Source organism: Euleptes europaea, chromosome 21, assembly GCF_029931775.1.
Source record: "Euleptes europaea isolate rEulEur1 chromosome 21, rEulEur1.hap1, whole genome shotgun sequence".
Lineage (NCBI taxonomy): Eukaryota > Metazoa > Chordata > Lepidosauria > Squamata > Sphaerodactylidae > Euleptes > Euleptes europaea.
Window position 1 is genome coordinate 5841835 of NC_079332.1, and position 19274 is coordinate 5861108.

The following is a 19274-nucleotide window of genomic DNA, read 5'->3' on the forward strand; positions in this document are numbered from 1 at the left end:
TACTAGAAAAATCCATTCTTTTTAATGTCTAGACTACTGTCATACGCCATCTGTGGGGCTGCCCTTGAAGATGGTTCACAAACTTCAAAATGCCGCATCCAGACTTTTAGGGGCCTGTCAGCAAAAAAATATCACTCTGGTGTTGAACAAGCGCAAAGCAGGTTTCAACTCTGTTAAATCCCAACCCAGCAGAGGACTCTCTTTCTCTGGGACCCTGTTAACTGTAGTTTGCATCTCATCCTGGTTAACCCAGCCCTAGCTGGGTTAAGCCTCGAGTCGATCGCAGTCGAGCAGTGGCCCTGAACATCCCTTGCTGTCGCTGTCTCAATGTGGGAATGCTGACAGGTGTCTTTTGGGTTTTGCAGGAGTGGTTGACGCCCACCTGATCTTGCACCAGCTGGCCTGTAATGGTGTGCTCGAAGGCATCCGTATTTGCAGGAAGGGCTTCCCCAACAGACTGCAATACCCCGAGTTCAAGCAAAGGTGACCGTTGCTTCTTCTTCTTCTTTTTTTTTTTTACAAAAAAATCCTCTATTCCTTTTGTTCTCCTAGAAATTAGGGAGCCCCTGATGAAGCCGAGGGGCAGCAAATTCAGGAGATAAAAGGAAGTACCGTGTCATGCCATGCACAGTGCAGTGAGCTGTGGAACTCACTGCTGCTAGAAGAGTTGGATTTTATATGCCGACTTTCTCTACCACTTAAGGAAGAATCAAATTGGCTTACAATCACCTTCCCCTCCCCACAAAAGACACCCTGTGAGGTAGGCGGGGCTGAGAGAGCTCTAAGAGAGCTGTGACTAGCCCAAGGTCACCCAGCAGGCTTCGTGTGTAGGAGTGGGGAACCCAACCCAGTTCACCAGATTAGAGTCCGCCGCTCATGTGGAGGAGTGGGGAATCGAATCCGGTTCTCTAGATCAGAGTCCGCCACTCCAAACCACTGCTGTTAACCACAACACCATGCTGGCTCTAGATGTAGTGATGGGCAGCTAGCATGTGGTTGTAAAGTGTCATCAAGTCGCAGCAAGAGACGAACAGAGGTGGCTGGCCATATCCTGCCTCTGCATAGTGGCCCTGGACTTCCTTGGTGGCCTCCCCATCCAAGTACTAACCAGAGCTGACCATACTTAGCTTCTGAGATCTGACAAGATCAGGCTAGCCTGGGCCATGCAGGTCAGGTATCTACCCTACCCCAGGGTAATATGGGGAGGTGACCTTGGGCCAGTTGTTTACCCTGGTGGTGGAAAGTGCAGTCAAGTCGCAGCCGACCTATGGTGACCCCATAGGATTTTCAAGGCAAGAGACAAACAGAGGCGGTTTGCCCTATCCTGCCTCTATGTCCCAACCCTGGATTTACTCGGTGGTCTCCCATCCAAGGACTAACCCGGGCAAACCCTGCTTAACCTCCGAGATCTGACAAGATGTGGCCATTCTAGGTCACGTATAGCCTACCTTAGGATGAAATGAACCACTGAAAAGTCCATCTTGGTCTCCTAGGAGGGGTAGGATAGACACATGAAGCTGCCTTCTACTGAACCAGACCCTTGTTCCATCATAGTCAGTATTGTCTACTCAGACCGGCAGCTGCTCTCCAGGGTCTCAGGCAGAGATCTTTCACATCACCTCCTTGCCTAGTGTCTCTTTAACTGGAGATGCTGGGGGTTGAACCTGGGATCTTCTGCATGCCAAGCAGATGCTCTACCTCTGAGCCATGGCCCCTCCCCACGTGATAAATGGCATTTGCAGATACTAGCATAAGTAGCTTTAAAAGACTAGACACGTTCACCAAGGACAGGTTGACCGACGGATTGAAGAACGAGTGTCCAGAACCTGCAAACTGGCCGAAGTCCTGCTTGAAGAATGAGGAGGCGGGGCAGCTGTGAATTCTCTGCCACTGAAAGGAAGGTGACTCTTGGTTGTTAAATCACTTCCTTGTTTGTGTTTCCTTTGCCTCAGGTACCAGGTCTTAAACCCCAACGTCATCCCGTCGGGATTTGTTGACAACAAGAAGGCCTCAGAACTTCTTTTGGCTTCTGTCGATCTGGGAGAGAACGAGTACAAAATTGGGCACACTAAGGTAATGTACGTTCCAGCGTCAAGCCTTGTCCTCCTTGAATGGATCTCTCGTTTGAGGTCAGAATCGTTGTAAGAATGGAGGAGGGAGGGAATCCAAGGCCTTTTATGCAGGGTTGTTTCCCTGTGGTCACCCCCACCGACTGCTTCGGAGCTTCCTTTTGATTATTCCTGCCTTTTCTGCCCGTCGGAGGTCACCTCACTCTCCTTGCGTGTTTTGCCCGCGTTTTCCAGATTCTGGCTAAATCGGCACCTTGAAAACAAGGGCAAAACGCATGGGGAGAGCGAGGCGACCTCTGACGGTCTCAAAAGGCTCGCACAATCAAAAGGAAGCCCTGAAGCAGTCGGTGGGGGTGACCGTGGGGAAACGTCCCTGCATAAAAGGCCAAAGAAAACTCTAACCCTGCACTTAGGGTTGCCAACCTCCAGGTAGTAGCTGGAGATCTCCTGCTATTACAACTGATCTCCAGCCGATAGAGATCAGTTCACCTGGAGAAAATGGCCACTCTGGCAATTGGACTCTACGGCATTGAAGTCCCTCCCCAAACCCCGCCCTCCTCAAGCTCCACCCCCAAAACCTCCCGCCGGTGGCGAAGAGGGACCTGGCAACCCTGCCTGCACTACCCTGGGCCAAACTTTCTTCCTCTTGACATTTCTGGGTGCCCTCTCGCAGAGACGTTTGAACCACGACAGCCTTTGGTAGGAAAGCAAAGCAGTTACGCTCACATAAAACAGGGGTCCCCAACATGGCACCCACTGACACCTTTCCTGGTGCTCACCAAGTTCTTCTAGAAAGTGGGCTGGTCCAGGCGAGCCTTTTGCCCAGCAAGACTTGATTGGCCATTGAAAATCTGATTGCTGGTGCAGATGGTTAAAAACCCTGCTTGGGCAGCAGCTGCCACCACCCCACAAGGATCTTCACTGTGTGAGTGAAGGTAAGCTGCAGCGGCCATTGTGTGGCTGGTTCTGTCTCCTGTGGCAGCCGTTTTGGCCAGCGCCCACCCCACTGTGTCAGAATCCCAAAGGTGCCCACAGGCTCCAATAGATTGGGAACTTCTGATCTAAAACCAGTATAAATTCTTTTCCAGGGTCTGTGAAGACACAGAGCAAAAATGGGTAGGGAGGAATTTGCTTCTCCCCCGCGATGGTCCATACCTCGTGCTTACAGAGGTCCATTCTGGAAATCAGTGTGGGTGATTGGTTGTAGGGGATGGGGTCGTGAGGTCACTACCCAACCATTGGGCTGACGGGTACACGGATCTCTGCTTTCCCAGGTGTTCTTCCGTGCCGGCGTCTTAGCCAAGCTGGAAGACCTGAGAGATGAGCGGCTGGCCAAGATCATGACCATGTTGCAGTGCCGCGGGCGGGGGTTCCTGATGAGGATCGAGTTTAAAAAGATGCTGGAAAGGAGGTAGGGATTCCCTGTCTCCTCCTCTGATTGCCGTAACTGCCTTCACGTGAACACGGGAAGCTGCCTTCTACTGAATCAGACCTTGGTCCATTTGGGTCAGTCTTGTCTTCTCAGGGAGCCCCGTGGCGCAGAGTGGTAAGCTGCAGTCCTGCAGCCCAAGCTCTGCTCACGACCTGAGTTCGATCCTGACGGAAGTTGGTTTCAGGTAGACAGCTCAAGGTCGACTCAGCCTTCCATCCTTCCGAGGTCGGTAAAATGAGGACCCAGCTTGCTGGGGATAAAGGGAAGATGACTGGGGAAGGCACTGGCAAACCACCCTGTAAACAAAGTCAGCCTAGTAAACGTCGGGATGTGACGTCACCCATGGGTCAGGAATGACCCGGTGCTTGCACAGGGGACCTTTACCTTTTACCTGTCTTCTTAGAGTGGCATCAGCTCTCTGAGGTCTCGCGCATCACCTGCTACCTAATCCTTTAACTAGAGATGCCGAGGATTGAACCTAGGACCTTCTGCCTGCAAAACAGAGGTTCTTCCACTGAGCCACAGCCCCTTTCCCTTAAAGAGAAAGCCATGTCACTTGTAAGACTGCAGTCGTTCAGTAGGGTGGGGACAGACATACCTGTGCACAGGAACGGGTACAGGCTTTTTGTCCTTTGAGTGAGCTGTGAGCCGTGGTACCTTCACTCCTGTTAAGGACTGCCCATAGGAACTGTGGATCAAATCCTGATCACCTCTTTTCTATCAGACCTTTCTCCCCCATGCACCGGGCAAGCAATTACCTCATTGCGCTTCAGCGCCTGGCACGTTTATCCAACCAAATGTTTCTTTTGAAGCGTCTAAAAGATTTTTTGAAAGGCTTTTAATACTGTTTACCAACTCTATATGGGGGGGAGTTGGCTTTGCAGACTCACAGGTGTTGGCCAATCAGTCCTGTGCACAGTGGAAAGGATGGGGTGGTGGTGGCAGTAGCGTCATGAGGGCTGACCAGTCAGTGCTGCCCAATCCAATTTTGACTGAAAGCTGGGACAGGTTCCTTGAGCTCGACCTAACAGAGAAGGTTGAATGTGTGTGCAGAGGTTTGTTGTTTCATAAGGCCCAAACACCCTTTTTTCCCCATTCCAGGGTGGGCCTGATGGCAATCCAGAGGAACGTCCGCAAGTTCTTGCAGCTGCGGTTCTGGGGATGGTGGAAGCTGTACAACAAGGTGAGGGAAAGGGGGTTAGGGTTGATAACCCTGTTATTAACAGACTCTTTTGTAGCACCCTGGCAGCTAGCTCTTAATAAAAAACTGGGCCACTGTGGGCTCTCTTGTCAGCTGCTCTTATCAATGGGGGTTACCGCATTATGTATTCCCAGCGATGTATTAAGAGTTTGAAAATGTTATAAAAAATACTGTTCGCACTTTCTATGTATTCCCATCGATGTATTAAGAGTTTGAAACTGTTATAAAAAACTACTGTTCACACTTTGTTTGGCCCTTTAGCTGTGAAGATGTCTTCCAACCATTTTTTAGCCGTGGCATCCAAAAACCCTTTTAAAGCTTTTAATGTTTTTTATAACATCCAGCTCAGGGTGGGTGACATCATGCAAAAACAATACATCAGTAATAAAATTAACCACAAAACCTCAATTTAAACAATGCCGTTCCCGACTGTCAAAGGCCCATCAAGTCCAGCAGTTTGTTCACGCAGCGGCCAACCAGGTGCCTCTAGGGAGCCCACAAACAAGACGACTGCAGCAGCATCTTGCCTTTGTCCCCAGCACCTAAGATAATGGGCCTGCTCCTCTGATCCTGCAGAAAAGAGGTGTGCCTCATGACTAGTATTTATTTTGACTAGTAGCCATGGATAGCCCTCTCCTGCATGAACATGTCCACTTCCCTCTTAAAGCCGTCCAAGTTGGCAGCCATCACCACATCCTGGGGCAGGGAGTTCCACAATTTAACGATGCGTTGTGTGAAGAAGTACTTCCTTTTATCAGTTTTGAATCTTTCACTCCCAACGACTTCAGGTCTTTGTTGTGATTATTCATGCTGTTTCCGATTGTCAGAGGCCGCCTCTCTCTCCCGCTGTGTTTCCCCGTGTTTTCAGGGCCCAGTTTTATCTCGAATTTCAAAATGCGGGGAAACACAGGGGAGAGCGAGCTGGCCTCTGACGGTCAGAAGCTGGCCTCGCTCTGCGGGTGGAAAATATCTGTGTGGGGCCTGCTTGGCGGTATTCTTGGCAGACCGGAAAGGTTCTCCCCTCCCCAGTCACCTTGGTGCCCGGTTTTCCCTCCCTGCAGGTGAAGCCTCTGCTAAACGTGGCCCGCCAGGAGGAGGAGATGAAGGCGAAGGAGGAAGAGCTGAGGAGCGCGATGTCCAAGACGCAGGAGCTGGTGGACCGCATCAAAGAGCTGGAGGAAAAGAACGCCACCCTCAGCCAAGAGAAGAACGACTTGACCATCCAGCTGCAGGCGGTGAGTCGCCGGGCTGCTTACTAGAGCTCCGTCTCTTGTTGTGGTGTTTTCCCGTGTGTGCACGTGGGCCACCGTCCTGCTCGGTATGTCCACGACACACAAAATACCCACGAACAATAATCAGATATGATTGTGTACCTGTGTCAGTGTTTATTGTGATGATCGACCACCAGCATAATTTAAAAAAACACCAAGGATTAATCATAATTCCCATATGCAGTCATTTCTGGTCCCAGGGTTTACGGAGACTAAACATTCCCAAATAAAAATTTACATAATTTAGAACATTAAAATAAAACTACCTCTCCAGTGTGGTGTAGGAGAGCCAGCGTGGTGTAGTGGTTAAGAGTGGTGGTTTGGAGCAGCAGACTCTGATCTAGAGAACCAGATTTGATTCCCCATTCCTCCACAGGAGCGGCGGAGGCTAATCTGGTGAACTGGATGTGTTTCCCCACTCCTACACACGAAGCCAGCTGGGTGACCTTGGGCTAGTCACAGCTCTCTCAGCCCCACCCACCTCACAGGGTGCCTGTTGTGGGGAGGGGAAGGTAATTGTAAGCTGGTTTGAGTCTTCCTCAAGTGGTGGAGAAAGTCAGCATATAAAAACCAACTCTTCTTCTTCAATATACAATGGGCGCTTTTACACATGCTGAATAATCCACTTTCAATGCGCTTTAATGATGGTTTGCAAGTTGACTTTGCCGTTTCACACAGTAAAATCCAGCTGCGAAGTGCATTACAAGTGGATCGAAAGTGCATTATTCGGCCTGTGTGAAAAGCGCCAATCATTTCTGATCCCATGGTTTACAGATAGTAAAAATCCCAAATAAAAATGTACCTAATTGAGAACATCAAAATAAAACTACCTCCCCACTGAAGCATGGATTTTGCAAATCTTGCTACCTTCTCTGTGATCTGATTATATTATTTTGCTAGCAGAATAATCAGGTAAGATTGTTCGGATCTTTCCGAGGAATTTTCGTGAAACGGGGGAACAGATATGAATGTGGTTTTCAAGCGGAGGTTACCAGGACAGGAGACGTTGGCAACCCACTGAATTGGAAAACTGTTGAGGGGGAATAATACTTCAACCGTTGTTAAAAAAATCGCCGGACTCTGTGATGTTCTCTTGCTCAGAGGCATGGCTTCCGGGAGTGGGGAAGGGGGTGATAACCCTTGCATCTTTGCTACCCTAACCCCTTCAGGAACAAGAGAACCTTATGGATGGTGAGGAGCGCCTGACCCAAATGATGAAGGCCAAGCTTGACCTGGAGAGCCAGATCTCAGACATGAAGGAGCGCCTGGAGGAGGAAGAGAGTTCTGCCTCGACACTGAGCGCCAACAAGCGCAAGATAGAGGCGGAGCTGAGCGACCTCAAGCGGGACCTCGAGGGGCTGGAGACCACCCTGGCCAAGACGGAGAAGGAGAAACAGGTACGCTCCGCTGTTCGGCACAGCCATTTGGGACATGGGGCATCTGTGGTAGAGCCGGCGTGGCGTAGTGGTTGAGAGCTGTGGTTTGGAGCGGTGGAATCTGATCTGGAGAACCGGGTTGGATTCCCCACTCCTGCACGTGAAGCCAGTTGGGCGACCTTGGGGCTAGTCACAGCTCTCTTAGAGCTCTCTCAGCCCCACCTACCTCACAGGGTGTCTGTTGTGGGGAGGGGAAGGGAAGGTGATTGTGAGCCGGTTTGATTCTCTCTTAAGTGGTAGAGAAAGTCGGCATATAAGAACCAACTCTTCCTTCTTCACGCTGGTTTCCCACCAGAGAAAACCACGGCTCCTCCGTGCTGTTCTAAGACACCAAAAATGGCGGGTTTGTGCACAGACAGGGGGAGGCTAAAGCCACTTCTCCCCATGTGCCACAGTCGCAATCAGAATTGGGCGCATGTGCGCCTGGGCGGCATGGAACTCCCCTCCCCACGTGTTTGATGCAAAGTCATTGTAGTGACTACGAGGATATTGTTTTGTGTGAATCGGCCCATGGGATTACACCTCATGCCGAAAACTGGTTTCAGTGTTTGGCACTGTGAGAAAACGACTTGGGTTAACTTGTCCGGGATGGCACGGCTTTGACTGGATGAATTCCCCCTTCCTCTTTTCCAGGCTCTGGATCTCAGAGTGCGGACCCTGACTGGCGACCTCTCGGCCCGGGACGATAGCATCGCCAAACTCCAGAAGGAGAAGCGGGCTCTGGAGGAGCTTCATCAGGTAGGGGCAGGGCTGTGGCTCAGTGGTAGAGCATCTGCTTGGCATGCAGAAGGTCCCAGGTTCAATCCCCAGCATCTCCCGTTCAAAGGACCAGGTAGCAGGCAAAGTTAGGACTTCCACCTGAGACCCTGGAGAGCCACTGCCATTCTGAGTAGACAATACTGACCTTGATGGACCAAGGGTCTGATTCACTATAAGGCAGCTTCAGGTGTTCATGTGTGTGTGTTCAGGGTAAGAAACAGCAGCTTTTGCCAATTGCCAATGTGGCCATTTTCTCCAGGGGAACCGATCTCTATCAGCTGGAGATCAGTTGTAATAGCAGGAGATCTCCAGCTAGTACCTGGAGGTTGGCAACCCAGTCAGAGAAGACTATACCAGACCAAGTGGGCCACTAGTTTGACTCGACATAGAATCATAGCGTTGGAAAGGACCACCAGGGTCATCTAGTCCAACCCCCTGCACAATGCAGGAAATTCACAACTACCTCCACCCGCACACCCCCAGCGATCCCTACCCCACGCCCAAAAGATGGCCAGAAAATAATAATAATCCTCGTGGATCTCTGGTCAATCTGGCCTGGAGGAAAATTGCTTCCTGACCCCAAAGTGGCGATTGGCATTTCCCTGGGCATGTCAGAAAGGGCCACGAGAGCCAAACACTGACGCAACCCTTCCTGCCCTCCGTCTCATGATCTGCCTAAGATTACAAAATCAGCATTGCTGACAGATGGCCATCTAGGCTTTGCTTAAGGGCTGCTTCATGTGACTGTCCTGTCCTTGTCCAGACCAAAGAGCCCTAGCCCTATTCAGCATTCCATAGCAGGGTCTATTAATATTGAAACACCCTCTATTAAACCAAATTTTAAAGGAGGAAGTTCTATAATTTATAAGCTGGTTTAACTGCAGGAAAGATTTCTGAGAGGAAGCCATGTTTCAGGTTGGCGGGCGCGCATTTTCCTCCCAGCTTGCAAAAGACGGGGGGAGATTAACTAGCTTCTTCGGTTTTCCATGTTTCCCTCCTTTTACGTTTGCCTCTCTTTCCAGAAAACTCTCGACGACCTTCAAGCCGAGGAAGACAAAGTGAACCACCTCACCAAAACCAACAGCAAGCTTAGCACTCAGATTCACGAGGTCAGTATCTGTCGGTCCGCCACCGTTTTTCTGCCATTGTCATAGTGGAAGGTATAGGGTTAAACTTAGGACAACGGAGTTCTATTATTTCATTGCCCCTGGCTTTTCATGGCTCCTGGCCAGCAGCAACCGGAAACCTGAATTTTCTTTGCCTGCCAGAAATTCCGCCCTATCCTGGCCAGGGGGTCAGGAAGACCTGTAATATCTGCATTCCCCTCTTTTTTATTTTGTAACCTCTGGCCTGATGCAAATTCGGGGGAACTAAACAAAGCCTGAACATTATGATGGGTTGCTGGGTGGTTCCTAATAAAGGTATTACACAGATGGTGTTTTTGACTTTTTGGATTATACCTATCATAGAAGCATAGAGTTGGAAGAGACCACCAGGGTCATCTAGTCCAACCCCCTGCACAATGCAGGAAATTCACAACTACCTCCCCCACACACACCTAGTGACCCCTACTCCATGCCCAGAAGATGGCCAAGGTGCCCTCCATCTCATGATCTGCCTAAGGTCATAGAATCAGCCTTGCTGACAGATGGCCATCTAGCCTCTGCTTAAAAACCTCCAGGGAAGGAGAGCTCACCACCTCCCGAGGAAGCCTGTTCCACTGAGGAACCGCTTTAACTGTTAGAAAGTTCTTCCTAATGTCTAAACTGAAACTCTTTTGATTTAATTTCAACCCGTTGGTTCATTTTCATTTCTGTAACTCCACTCCGGAGTCTGACCGAATCACAACCCCCGCTCGCTCTAGCCGTCTTCTCCCCGCACCCCGGTTCTGGCTCCGCTTTCCCCAGCTCCTCTTCTCCTTGCTGGTTCCGGTGACCACTGAGCCATTAGCAATAATTAGAGAGCAAACCCATCCCAGAACTCAGCACGCTCATGCGCGCTCACACATACATTCGTGCGCAAGCTCAGTTATGACATCCGTTTTGAGTTTCGTTGGTTACCGCATGGGCCAAGGCCACTGATAACGCCATGTACCCCCTTCTGCTGAAGACACCGTGTGACGTCTCCCTCCAGTGCCTCTGGTTCATCACCCTTTTTCGTTGTTGTTGTTGTTTTTGAGGGGAGGGACTGATGGTTTTGTTCCTCTTGGTTCTTCCAAAACAGCTGGAGGACAACTGGGAGCAAGAGAAGAAGATCCGCGCCGAGGTGGAGAAAGCCCGGCGCAAGGCAGAGGGCGACCTGAAAATGACCATCGAGAACCTGAACGAAATGGAAAGAGCAAAACTGGACCTGGAAGAGGTGGTGAAAAAGTAAGTGTGCAACAAAACACACACGACAGGAAGGAAAGTGGTTAGGAACTGGCTGAATATTACCAGTGCCGAGGGTTACTTCCATGATACCATGCGGTAAAGTTACAGCTGACTTATGGCAGACCCCCCGCAGGGTTTTCAAGGCAAGAGACGTTCAGGGGTGGTTTGCCATTGCCTGCCTCCGTGTGGGCTGAGAGAGTTCATAGAGAACTGTGACTGGCCCAAGGTCACCCAGCACGCTTCACGGGGAGGAGAGGGGAATCAAACCCGGTTCTCCAGATTATAGTCCACCATTCCTAACCACTACACCACGCTGGCACTCACCTCCTGGAGGATAACGTACCCCATGTATAACTGTGACTATCATTATGATGTCTGAGTGTATGCATTAGTATGATGAATTTTGAAAACCTAATCCAGCATCTCCTGAAAAGAAGAAGAAGAGTTGGTTTTTATATGCCGACTTTCTCTACCACTTAAGGCAGAATCAAACCGGCTTACAATCACCTTCCCTTCCTCTCCCCACAACAGACACGCTGTGAGGTAGGTGGGGCTGAGAGAGTGTGACTAGCCCAAGGTCACCCAGCCGGCTTCTTGTGTAGGAGCGGGGAAACAAATCCAGTTCACCAGATTAGCCTCCGCCGCTCCTGTGGAGGAATAGGGAATCAAATCCGGTTCTCCAGATCAGAGTCCACCGCTCCAAACCACCACTCTTAACCACTACACTACGCTGGCTCTCTTTGGTCCTGAACGGTCTTAGTTTGACTTTTGGCTCTGTTCAAACTCTGACCTATATAGCCTAGGCTAGCCTGATCTCATCAGATCTCAGAAGCAAACAGGGCCAACCCTGGCAAGTGTTTGAATGGGAAACCTCCAAGGAATACCAGGGTTGTGATGTGGAGACAGGCAATGACAAACCACCTCTAAACATCTCTGGCCTTGAAAACCCCACAAGGGGGTCACCTTGGGTCAGAAGTGACTTGCGGCAAACAAGAGGCTCTGTTCAGATTCTCTCGTGGCAATGGTCTGAATCGTTTTAGTTTATGGTGTATATGGCAGGATCCCCCGAATAAACTTGTTACATCTTTTCTCGCAGGAGAGACATGGAAATCAACTCCGTCAACTCCAAAATGGAGGACGAGCAGTCCCTGAACTCCACGCTGCAGAGGAAACTGAAGGAGCACCAGGTAGGTGGGACAAGGAAGGGGCCGAGGACAACCCAGAGGGTATCCCTTTGACCGCCCTTGCATGAATTGACCGTTCCCCCTCAGTCCTCTCGTACTGGCCACAGAAGGTATAGAACTCCCTGCCCCAGGATGTGGTGACGGCTGCCAATTCGGAAGGCTTTAAAAGGGGAGTGGACGTGTTCATGGAGAAGAGGGGTATCCATGGCTACTACTCAAAATGAATACTAGTCATGATGCACACCTCTTCTCTCCAGGATCAGAGGAGCAGGCTTATTATATTAGGGGCTGGGGGACAAAGGCAAGATGCTGCTGCAGTCGTTTTGTTTGGGGGCTTCCTAGAGGCACCTGGTTGGCCGCTGTGTGAACAGACTGCTGGACTTGATGGGCCTGGGTCTGATCCAGCAGGGCTTTTCTGATGCTCTTAAGGTCAGCCTGCTGCTTGTGGGTTACGACTTTCCCTCATTAACTGCGAGCTGTAGTGGTGCTGGACCAGTCCCCTGACTTGTTAGCTGGCTGCCAGGCTGTCCCGAACCTAAATATTGCCAAACGGCGCTTCCGATTTCACTGTCTTGTGTGTTTCTGGCAGGCTCGGATTGAAGAGCTGGAGGAGGAACTTGAAGCAGAGCGTTCGATACGAGCAAAGGTAAACAGCTTCTCCATTCCAGTTAAATAGGATTCCCCGCCCCCAGGTTTGCAGAAATTAAATTGTGGAACTCCTTGTCCCAGAATGTGGTGATGGCTGCCAACTTGGAAGGCTTTAAGAGGGGAGTGGACATCTTCATGGAGGAGAGGGCTATCATGGCTACTAGTAAAAATGGATACTAGTCACAATGCATACCTATTCTTTCCAGGATCAGAGGAGCATGCCTGTTATATTAGGTGCCGTGGAACACAGGCAGGATAAATGCTGCTGCAGTCATCTTGTTTTGGGGCTTCCTAGAGGCACGTGGTTGGCCACTGTGTGAACAGACTGCTGGACTTGATAGACCTTGGTCTGATCCAGCAGGGCCTTTCTTATGTTCTTAAGTGTAAATGGTAGTTGGGCATGGAGCCGTTTTGTTGATATTTTTTTTAAGCCGCACATCGGCAACTAGCTTATAAGGCTGATTAATTTTATGACAGCTCAGAGTTGACTGGAGGCAGCCACTGTTGGAAGAAGGTCCCTGGACTTGAATGGTGGTCTTCAACCTTTCCAGACTCAGGAACTGCCTTTCACCCTGCGCCAACTTAGGGACCTTATTTGGGCGGGAAAGTGGCATAGGAATGTTTTAAATAAATGAATGAATCATTGGTAGCCAGGTCCCCCGGAATTGCAAGCATGTGACATTAGAGTCACGTGAGAGGAAGAGTGGGGAGCCAGAAGCTCTGATCAGTGCCTGTACGGAAAAGGAATCCTCCCCCGCCACTGAATGACCTCACGGGGCTCTCCCTCTGCTCCCCTCAGCAGGCGTGCAAAGGCAGACAGGGGGCATGGTGACCTTGCTATCTACGCATGGGCCTTGGTAACCACTCCTTCCCAAAAGGAGTTCTAGATCCAGCTACTGATATGAGCGCCCTGGGTTCAATCCCTGGCATCTCCAGTTAAAGAGACTAGGCAAGTAGGTGATGTGAAAGACCTCTCTGCCTGAGACCCTGGAGAGCTGCTGCCGGTCTGAGTAGACAATACTGACTTTGATGGACCGAGGGTCTGGTTCAGTAGAAGGCAACTTCATGTGTTCATGTGACTACTGGCCTAGAAGCCCCATTCCTCCGAACCCCGTAGACAGTGTTCCAAACAGGTGGATTCTCCCATTGGTCACTTCCAGCACAAGGGGAGTACGGTGCCACCCACAATCATACCGCAGCTTTCGCTCCGTCCCCAGGGTATCGGATGGCGTTTCTTCCGCCACGTGCCCCAAATGTCTATTTCTCAGTGCCTGCGCTTCTGACACTGTTTAAGAAGATGCCATCGGGGGTGGGAATTTAAGCCAGGGTGACGCAACGCTAAGGTTTTGCTTCCCTGCCTTCCTACAGATCGAGAAACAGCGCAGCGACCTGTCCCGGGAACTGGAAGAACTCAGCGACCGTCTGGAAGAGGCTGGAGGGGCGACGACATCTCAGGTGAACAGTTATCAGAGGAAGAGAGAGTTGTTCAGCAGGGGAATGGGGCTGCCTAGGGAGGTGGTGAGCCTCCCCCTCACTGGCAGTCTTCAAGCAGCGGCTGGACAAACCCTTGTCAGGGATGTTCTGGGCTGATCTTGCTTTGAGCAGGAGACTAGATCAGGGGTGTCGAACTCATTTGTTACGAGGGCCAGATAGGACACAAATGTCACTTTGACCGGGCCAGGCCATGCCTTGCCAGCCCAGATCGGGAGCGGGGAGTGGGGGGGTGGCTGCCTCGGCTGGCTTGCGGGCCAGATAAGAGCCCTCAAGGGGCCAGATCCTGCCTACGGGCCATAAGTTTGACACCCCTGGACTAGATGGCCTGTATGGCCCCTTGCACCTCTATGATTCTCTGGTTCTGTGCTATTATTATTGCAAGCCACCTTGAACCAAGAGGAAAGGCGGGATAGAAATGTTTCAGTAAATAAATAAATATTAGGGCTGATCACGATCACACGAAAAAGCTTCCAAGTTCTTCAGAGTGGGCAGTGGCTCAGTGGTAGAGCATCTGCTCGGCATGCAGAAGGTCCCATGTTCAATCCCCGGCATCTCCAGTTAAAGGGACCAGGCAAGTAGGTGATGTGGAAGACCTCTGCCTGAGACCCTGGAGAGCCCCTGCCGGACTGAGTAGACAATACTGACTTTGATGGACCGAGGTTCTGGTTCAGTATAAGGCAGCTTCACATGTTCATGTATCATCAGGCTAGATGTTAACATCCGTCCTAATGAAGATCTCTGAAGTACCTGGAAGTTTGAACACTGTTTTGGCTGCATTTAATAAATGACTTTTGTTTTGGGGAAAAACTAAAACAAAGACTGGGTATCAGTAAACGTAGCTGTCGGTTCTTGGTTCTTTGTTACCAATCCATGCTCCTCCGTCCTTCCCGCCCCCCCAGATCGAGCAGAACCGCAAGCGGGAAGCTGAGCTGCTGAAGCTGCGCCGGGAGCTGGAAGAGGCCGCCTTGCAGAGTGAGGCCACGGCCTCCACCCTGCGCAAGAAGCACACGGACACCATGGCGGAGATGACGGAGCACCTGGAGAGCCTGCAGCGGGTGAAGTCCAAGCTGGAGAAAGACAAGCAGGTCATGAAGGCGGAGATCGAGGACCTCAGCAGCAGCATGGAGACCGTCCAGAAGTCCAAGGTGGGAGGAGAGGAGACAAAAGCGAAGTTCTTCTAAGTCAGGGAGTCCCCCAGCCTTTGGGGAATGCTGACCCAGGGCGGTGGGTGCAGCCACAAAATGGCTGCCGCGAGAGGCGGAGCCACACACAGAGGAAGTCCATGTGCAGGGAAGAAAAGAGGTAATTTAAAAAATGCACTGGGAAACAGGAGTGAGAGGAAGAATCAGTTGGGGATGGGACATGGCTCAGTGGTAGAGCCTCTGCTTGGCATTCAGAAGGTCCCAAGTTCAATCCCCGGCATCTCCAGTTAAAGGGACTAGGCAGGTAGGTGATGTGAAAGACCCTGTGCCTGAGATCCCGGAGAGCTGCTGCCGGTCTGAGTAGACAGTACTGACTTTGATGGACCAAGAGTCTGATTCAGTATCAGGCAGCTTCACGTGTTCACGTGTTCAATAAAACCAGTGCTGGTGGCAGCTGCTAGCAAAGCGACATTATTTTAATCTGGACAGCCAATAGGATCCCCAATGGCCTTTCAAAAGCTGTGCTGGGCAAGAGCCCCACCTGGTCCCCGCCCACTTCCTGAAAACACTTCGCGGGCAACAGGTAAGGTTCTGGCATTGTGCTGGGACCCCTGTTCTAAGTCAGCGGGACCAAAAGGAGTCTTGGAGATGGGTCAGGTTGCCAGCTTCTGTGCTGGTCTGTACCTCTTCCTAGAGGTCCGTTCCCCATTCTCTCCTTCGACGAGCCCGCCGGCGCTGCAGGCAAAAGATAAGTCGGGCCTGTGTTCAAGAACCTCTGCTCTGCGTTTCCCCCTCCCCCAGATGAACGCCGAGGCCCACGTCCGCAAGCTGGAAGACAATCTGGCCGAAGCCAACGCCAGGCTGGGTGAGATGGAGAAGAACCAAGCCGAAATCAATGCTATTCGGACACGGCTCCAAGGTAGGACGCCCTCCGCTGTCTTGGCGCCGAACGGCCCATCTGCCTCTGTGTGCACTGCGGAGGATGCTGGGGCCTCTTCTGAAGGGTGCATTCCGTTCTTAAGAAGCATTTGCTGGGCCTGTTGAGCCTCAGCCATCGCTAAAGTGCTCAATCGTCCCTGTGCAACGTAAGAAAAATGCATGGTTTAAGAATTACTCAACCTTAAGGTGGACAATGAGGAAAATGAAATTGTTCAAGGCTTTCTATTCCTTGGCTCCGTTATCAACCAAAAGGAAGACTGCAGCCAAGAAATCAGAAGGGGATTGAGAGTGGGAATAGCCAGAAATTTTGTTAGTCCTTAAAGAAGTTTCAGTTTTCCCTCAGGAAGGAGATAAGAAATCACATTCCCCCGCAGTCGTCCTTCTTTCCTCAAACCCTGCTTCTCCCCCTCTCATCTGCAGCTGAGAACAGCGAACTGAGCCGGGAGTATGAAGAAAGTCAGACCCGACTGAACCAGGTCATCCGGGTCAAGATGACCCTCACCTCCCAGGTGGATGACTTCAAGCGGCAGCTGGACGAAGAGTCAAAGGTAGGGGCGGGGAACGGCGGCGTTTAGGGGCGCGAGAGAACCGATAACTAAAGTCTTTTGATTTTGTTGTTTTAGTACCTGTGGGGTTTTTTAATCCCCTAAAACGTTGCTGCTACGAATGGTTAACGATGGGAGCAGCCTGGAGAGGGGGGCGTTGGGCCGATGGGGGAGTGGGTATTGAGATTCGTAAATAAGCAGGGAAACTGATTGGCGTCTCTAGGCCCGAAGCACTGCGGTAGTGAGCCTGGCTAACACCAAGCACGACCTAGACTTGATGAAAGAGCAGCTGGAGGAAGAGCAGGGGGGCAAATCCGAACTGCAGCGCCTGGTCTCCAAGCTCAACACTGAAGTCACCACCTGGAGGACCAAATACGAGACCGACGCCATTCATAGGACGGAGGAGCTGGAAGAGACCAAGTGAGCGGGATTCGAGGGAGGGGGTCCCAGTCCACATGGGAGGTCTGTGTTGCTCAGGTGGGGCCAAGAGACCACCCACAGTGAAGGCTGACAGGGTATCGTCCCTGGCTTCTCCTAACAGGAGGAAGTTGGCTGCCCGTCTCCAGGAGGCAGAGGAGACGGCCGAGGCTGCTCAAGCCCGGGCGGCCAGCATGGAGAAAACCAAACAGAGGCTTCAGATGGAAGTGGAAGACCTCACGTTAGATCTCGAGAAGGTGAGGGGGAGATCAACCGAGGCGCTGCTCAACTGGTTACGGGACCTTTTATGGGCTAACCAAAGGGACAGCTCAAGCTGCCTCCGATCACCAAGAATCTAGTGATCTGAAGGACCTCCTAATCTGAAGTTATTGGCATTGGGTGTGTGTACAAAGTGCCATCAAGTTGCAGCTGACTTATGGAGACCCTATAGTGTTTCCAAAGCAAGAGATGGACAGAAGTAGTTTGCTATTGCATACCTCTGCGTAGTCTCCCATTCAAGTATCAACCAGGGCTGACCTGGCTTAGCTTCCGAGATCTAAGATCAGTCTAGCCTGGGCCGTCCAGGCCGTTATGAACGAATGAATAATTATCATTTCAACAGCAGCGTCAGTGCTGCTGCGTGTAGCATAAACCAAAAAGAGAGAGAGATCTGTGTCTAGATCGAGGGAAGTAATACTACCACTGTGTTCTGCATTGGTCACTTGGAATACTGTGTCCAGTTTTGGGCTCCACAATTTAAGAAGGGTGTTGACAAGTTGGAGGATTCCAGAGGAGGGCGACCAGAGTGGTCAGAGGTCTGGAATCCATGCCCTATGAGGAGAGACTTAAGGAGCTGGGTTTGTTTAGTCTGGAGAAGAGAAGGTTAAGGGATGACATGATAGCCATGTTTAAATATTTGAAGGGATGTCATGTTGATGAGAGAACTAGCTTGTTCTCTGTTGCTCCAGAGACTAGGACACGGAGTAATGGATTTAAACTAAGAGAAAAGCGATTTCACCTAAACATTAGGAAGAACTTTCTGACGGTGAGGGCGGTTCGATGGTGGAATGTGTTGCCTTGGAGGGTGGTGGAGTCTCCGTCTTTGGAGGTCTTTAAGCAGAGGTTGGATGGCCGTCGAGAGTGCTTTGATTGTGGGATCCTGCATGGCAGGGGGTTGGACTGGATGGCCCTTGTGGTCTCTTCCAACCTTGTGTGATGTTGTGATTGAGACGGAGAGGTCTCTGCCCCAAGGAGCTTACAAGCTGAACTTGGATGCTTAGTCTAAACGGTAGTTATGATAATTGCTTAGGAAACACTTCATCAGAGTACAATAAATACCGCAAGGGGAAGCGTGAGGAGGTCAGTTCCCTGTCTGACATCTCGAGGGGAAGGGAGATTTTTACACAAGGCAACCTGTGATCGCAGGCCAGTATTTTAGCCATCCGTTTGGGGCGGAGCTGCAGGAAATGCTGCCGGCCCTGCGTACGACAACCAAGTGAACTGCGAAGAGCTGGCCGTGTGCCGGACAGAAGGGTCGATGCCCATAACGTGCCCCCACTCGGCTCCCTTTTTTCCAGTCCAACGCTGCCTGCGCGGCCCTCGACAAGAAGCAGCGGGCTTTCGACAAGATGCTGGCCGAGTGGCAGCAGAAGTGTGAGGAAGTGCAGGTGGAGCTGGACAACTCCCAGAAGGAGTGCCGCATGTACATGACGGAGAACTTCAAGCTCAAGACCGCCTACGAGGAAGCCCTGGAGCACCTGGAATCCGTCAAGAAAGAGAACAAGACCCTCCAGGGTAAGTACACCGGGTGGGGAGTATGCCAGGTGGGGTGGGGAGTATGCCAGGCCTTTTATAGCCCAAACCACATTGGGCCTTCAGACACAGCTGAAATTTTGGAGCAGAGAGCAGGCCAGTCGCAAAAGTTTTCCGAGGGCCTCAAAGGGGAAAGCTGTCATTAATTTGGTCGCCCTGAGCACAAGAGATACAGCTACTTTCAGCCTCCTGGCTAACGCCTTCCTCTTTTGTGAAGTTGACACAGCTGTTTGTATGGAGCAGAGAACATATTCTTTCAAAGATTCTTTTAGGGTCACAATTGTCATCTGATGCTGACAGATTAATCGATTTGTTGTCAGATAGGGACCTGTATATGTCCAAAAGATTGGCACTGTATGGTCTGGTGGCCAAGAAAATTAGGGAAAAGCAAACTATGAAGGGTGGCAAAGTTGGCTAGAGTCGACTGAGCGTATTTTAATTTTTTAATTTTTGTATTCTTTTAAAGATTTTGGTTCTGCCTATTTTAACCTGTTACTGTACTGTTTTAGATTGTAATGGCCTATGGCCTTATACAATAAACTTGACTTGACTTGGT

General features: G+C 50.9%; 1 protein-coding gene across 1 annotated transcript in view; it reads left to right on the forward strand.

Annotated features, from left to right (window-relative positions):
* LOC130492703 (myosin-16) overlaps nt 1–19274 on the forward strand; it is a 45813-nt gene that overhangs the window by 16645 nt on the left and 9894 nt on the right. Inside the window, exons 17-34 of the mRNA XM_056866467.1 lie at nt 366–483; nt 1953–2073; nt 3344–3480; nt 4603–4684; nt 5764–5937; nt 7143–7370; nt 8043–8147; nt 9191–9277; nt 10392–10537; nt 11634–11724; nt 12311–12367; nt 13738–13824; nt 14763–15008; nt 15807–15924; nt 16365–16492; nt 16713–16909; nt 17031–17163; nt 18484–18700. Of these exons, the coding sequence (XP_056722445.1) occupies nt 366–483; nt 1953–2073; nt 3344–3480; nt 4603–4684; nt 5764–5937; nt 7143–7370; nt 8043–8147; nt 9191–9277; nt 10392–10537; nt 11634–11724; nt 12311–12367; nt 13738–13824; nt 14763–15008; nt 15807–15924; nt 16365–16492; nt 16713–16909; nt 17031–17163; nt 18484–18700 (2472 nt within the window). The remainder of the gene's footprint in view (nt 1–365; nt 484–1952; nt 2074–3343; nt 3481–4602; nt 4685–5763; nt 5938–7142; nt 7371–8042; nt 8148–9190; nt 9278–10391; nt 10538–11633; nt 11725–12310; nt 12368–13737; nt 13825–14762; nt 15009–15806; nt 15925–16364; nt 16493–16712; nt 16910–17030; nt 17164–18483; nt 18701–19274) is intronic.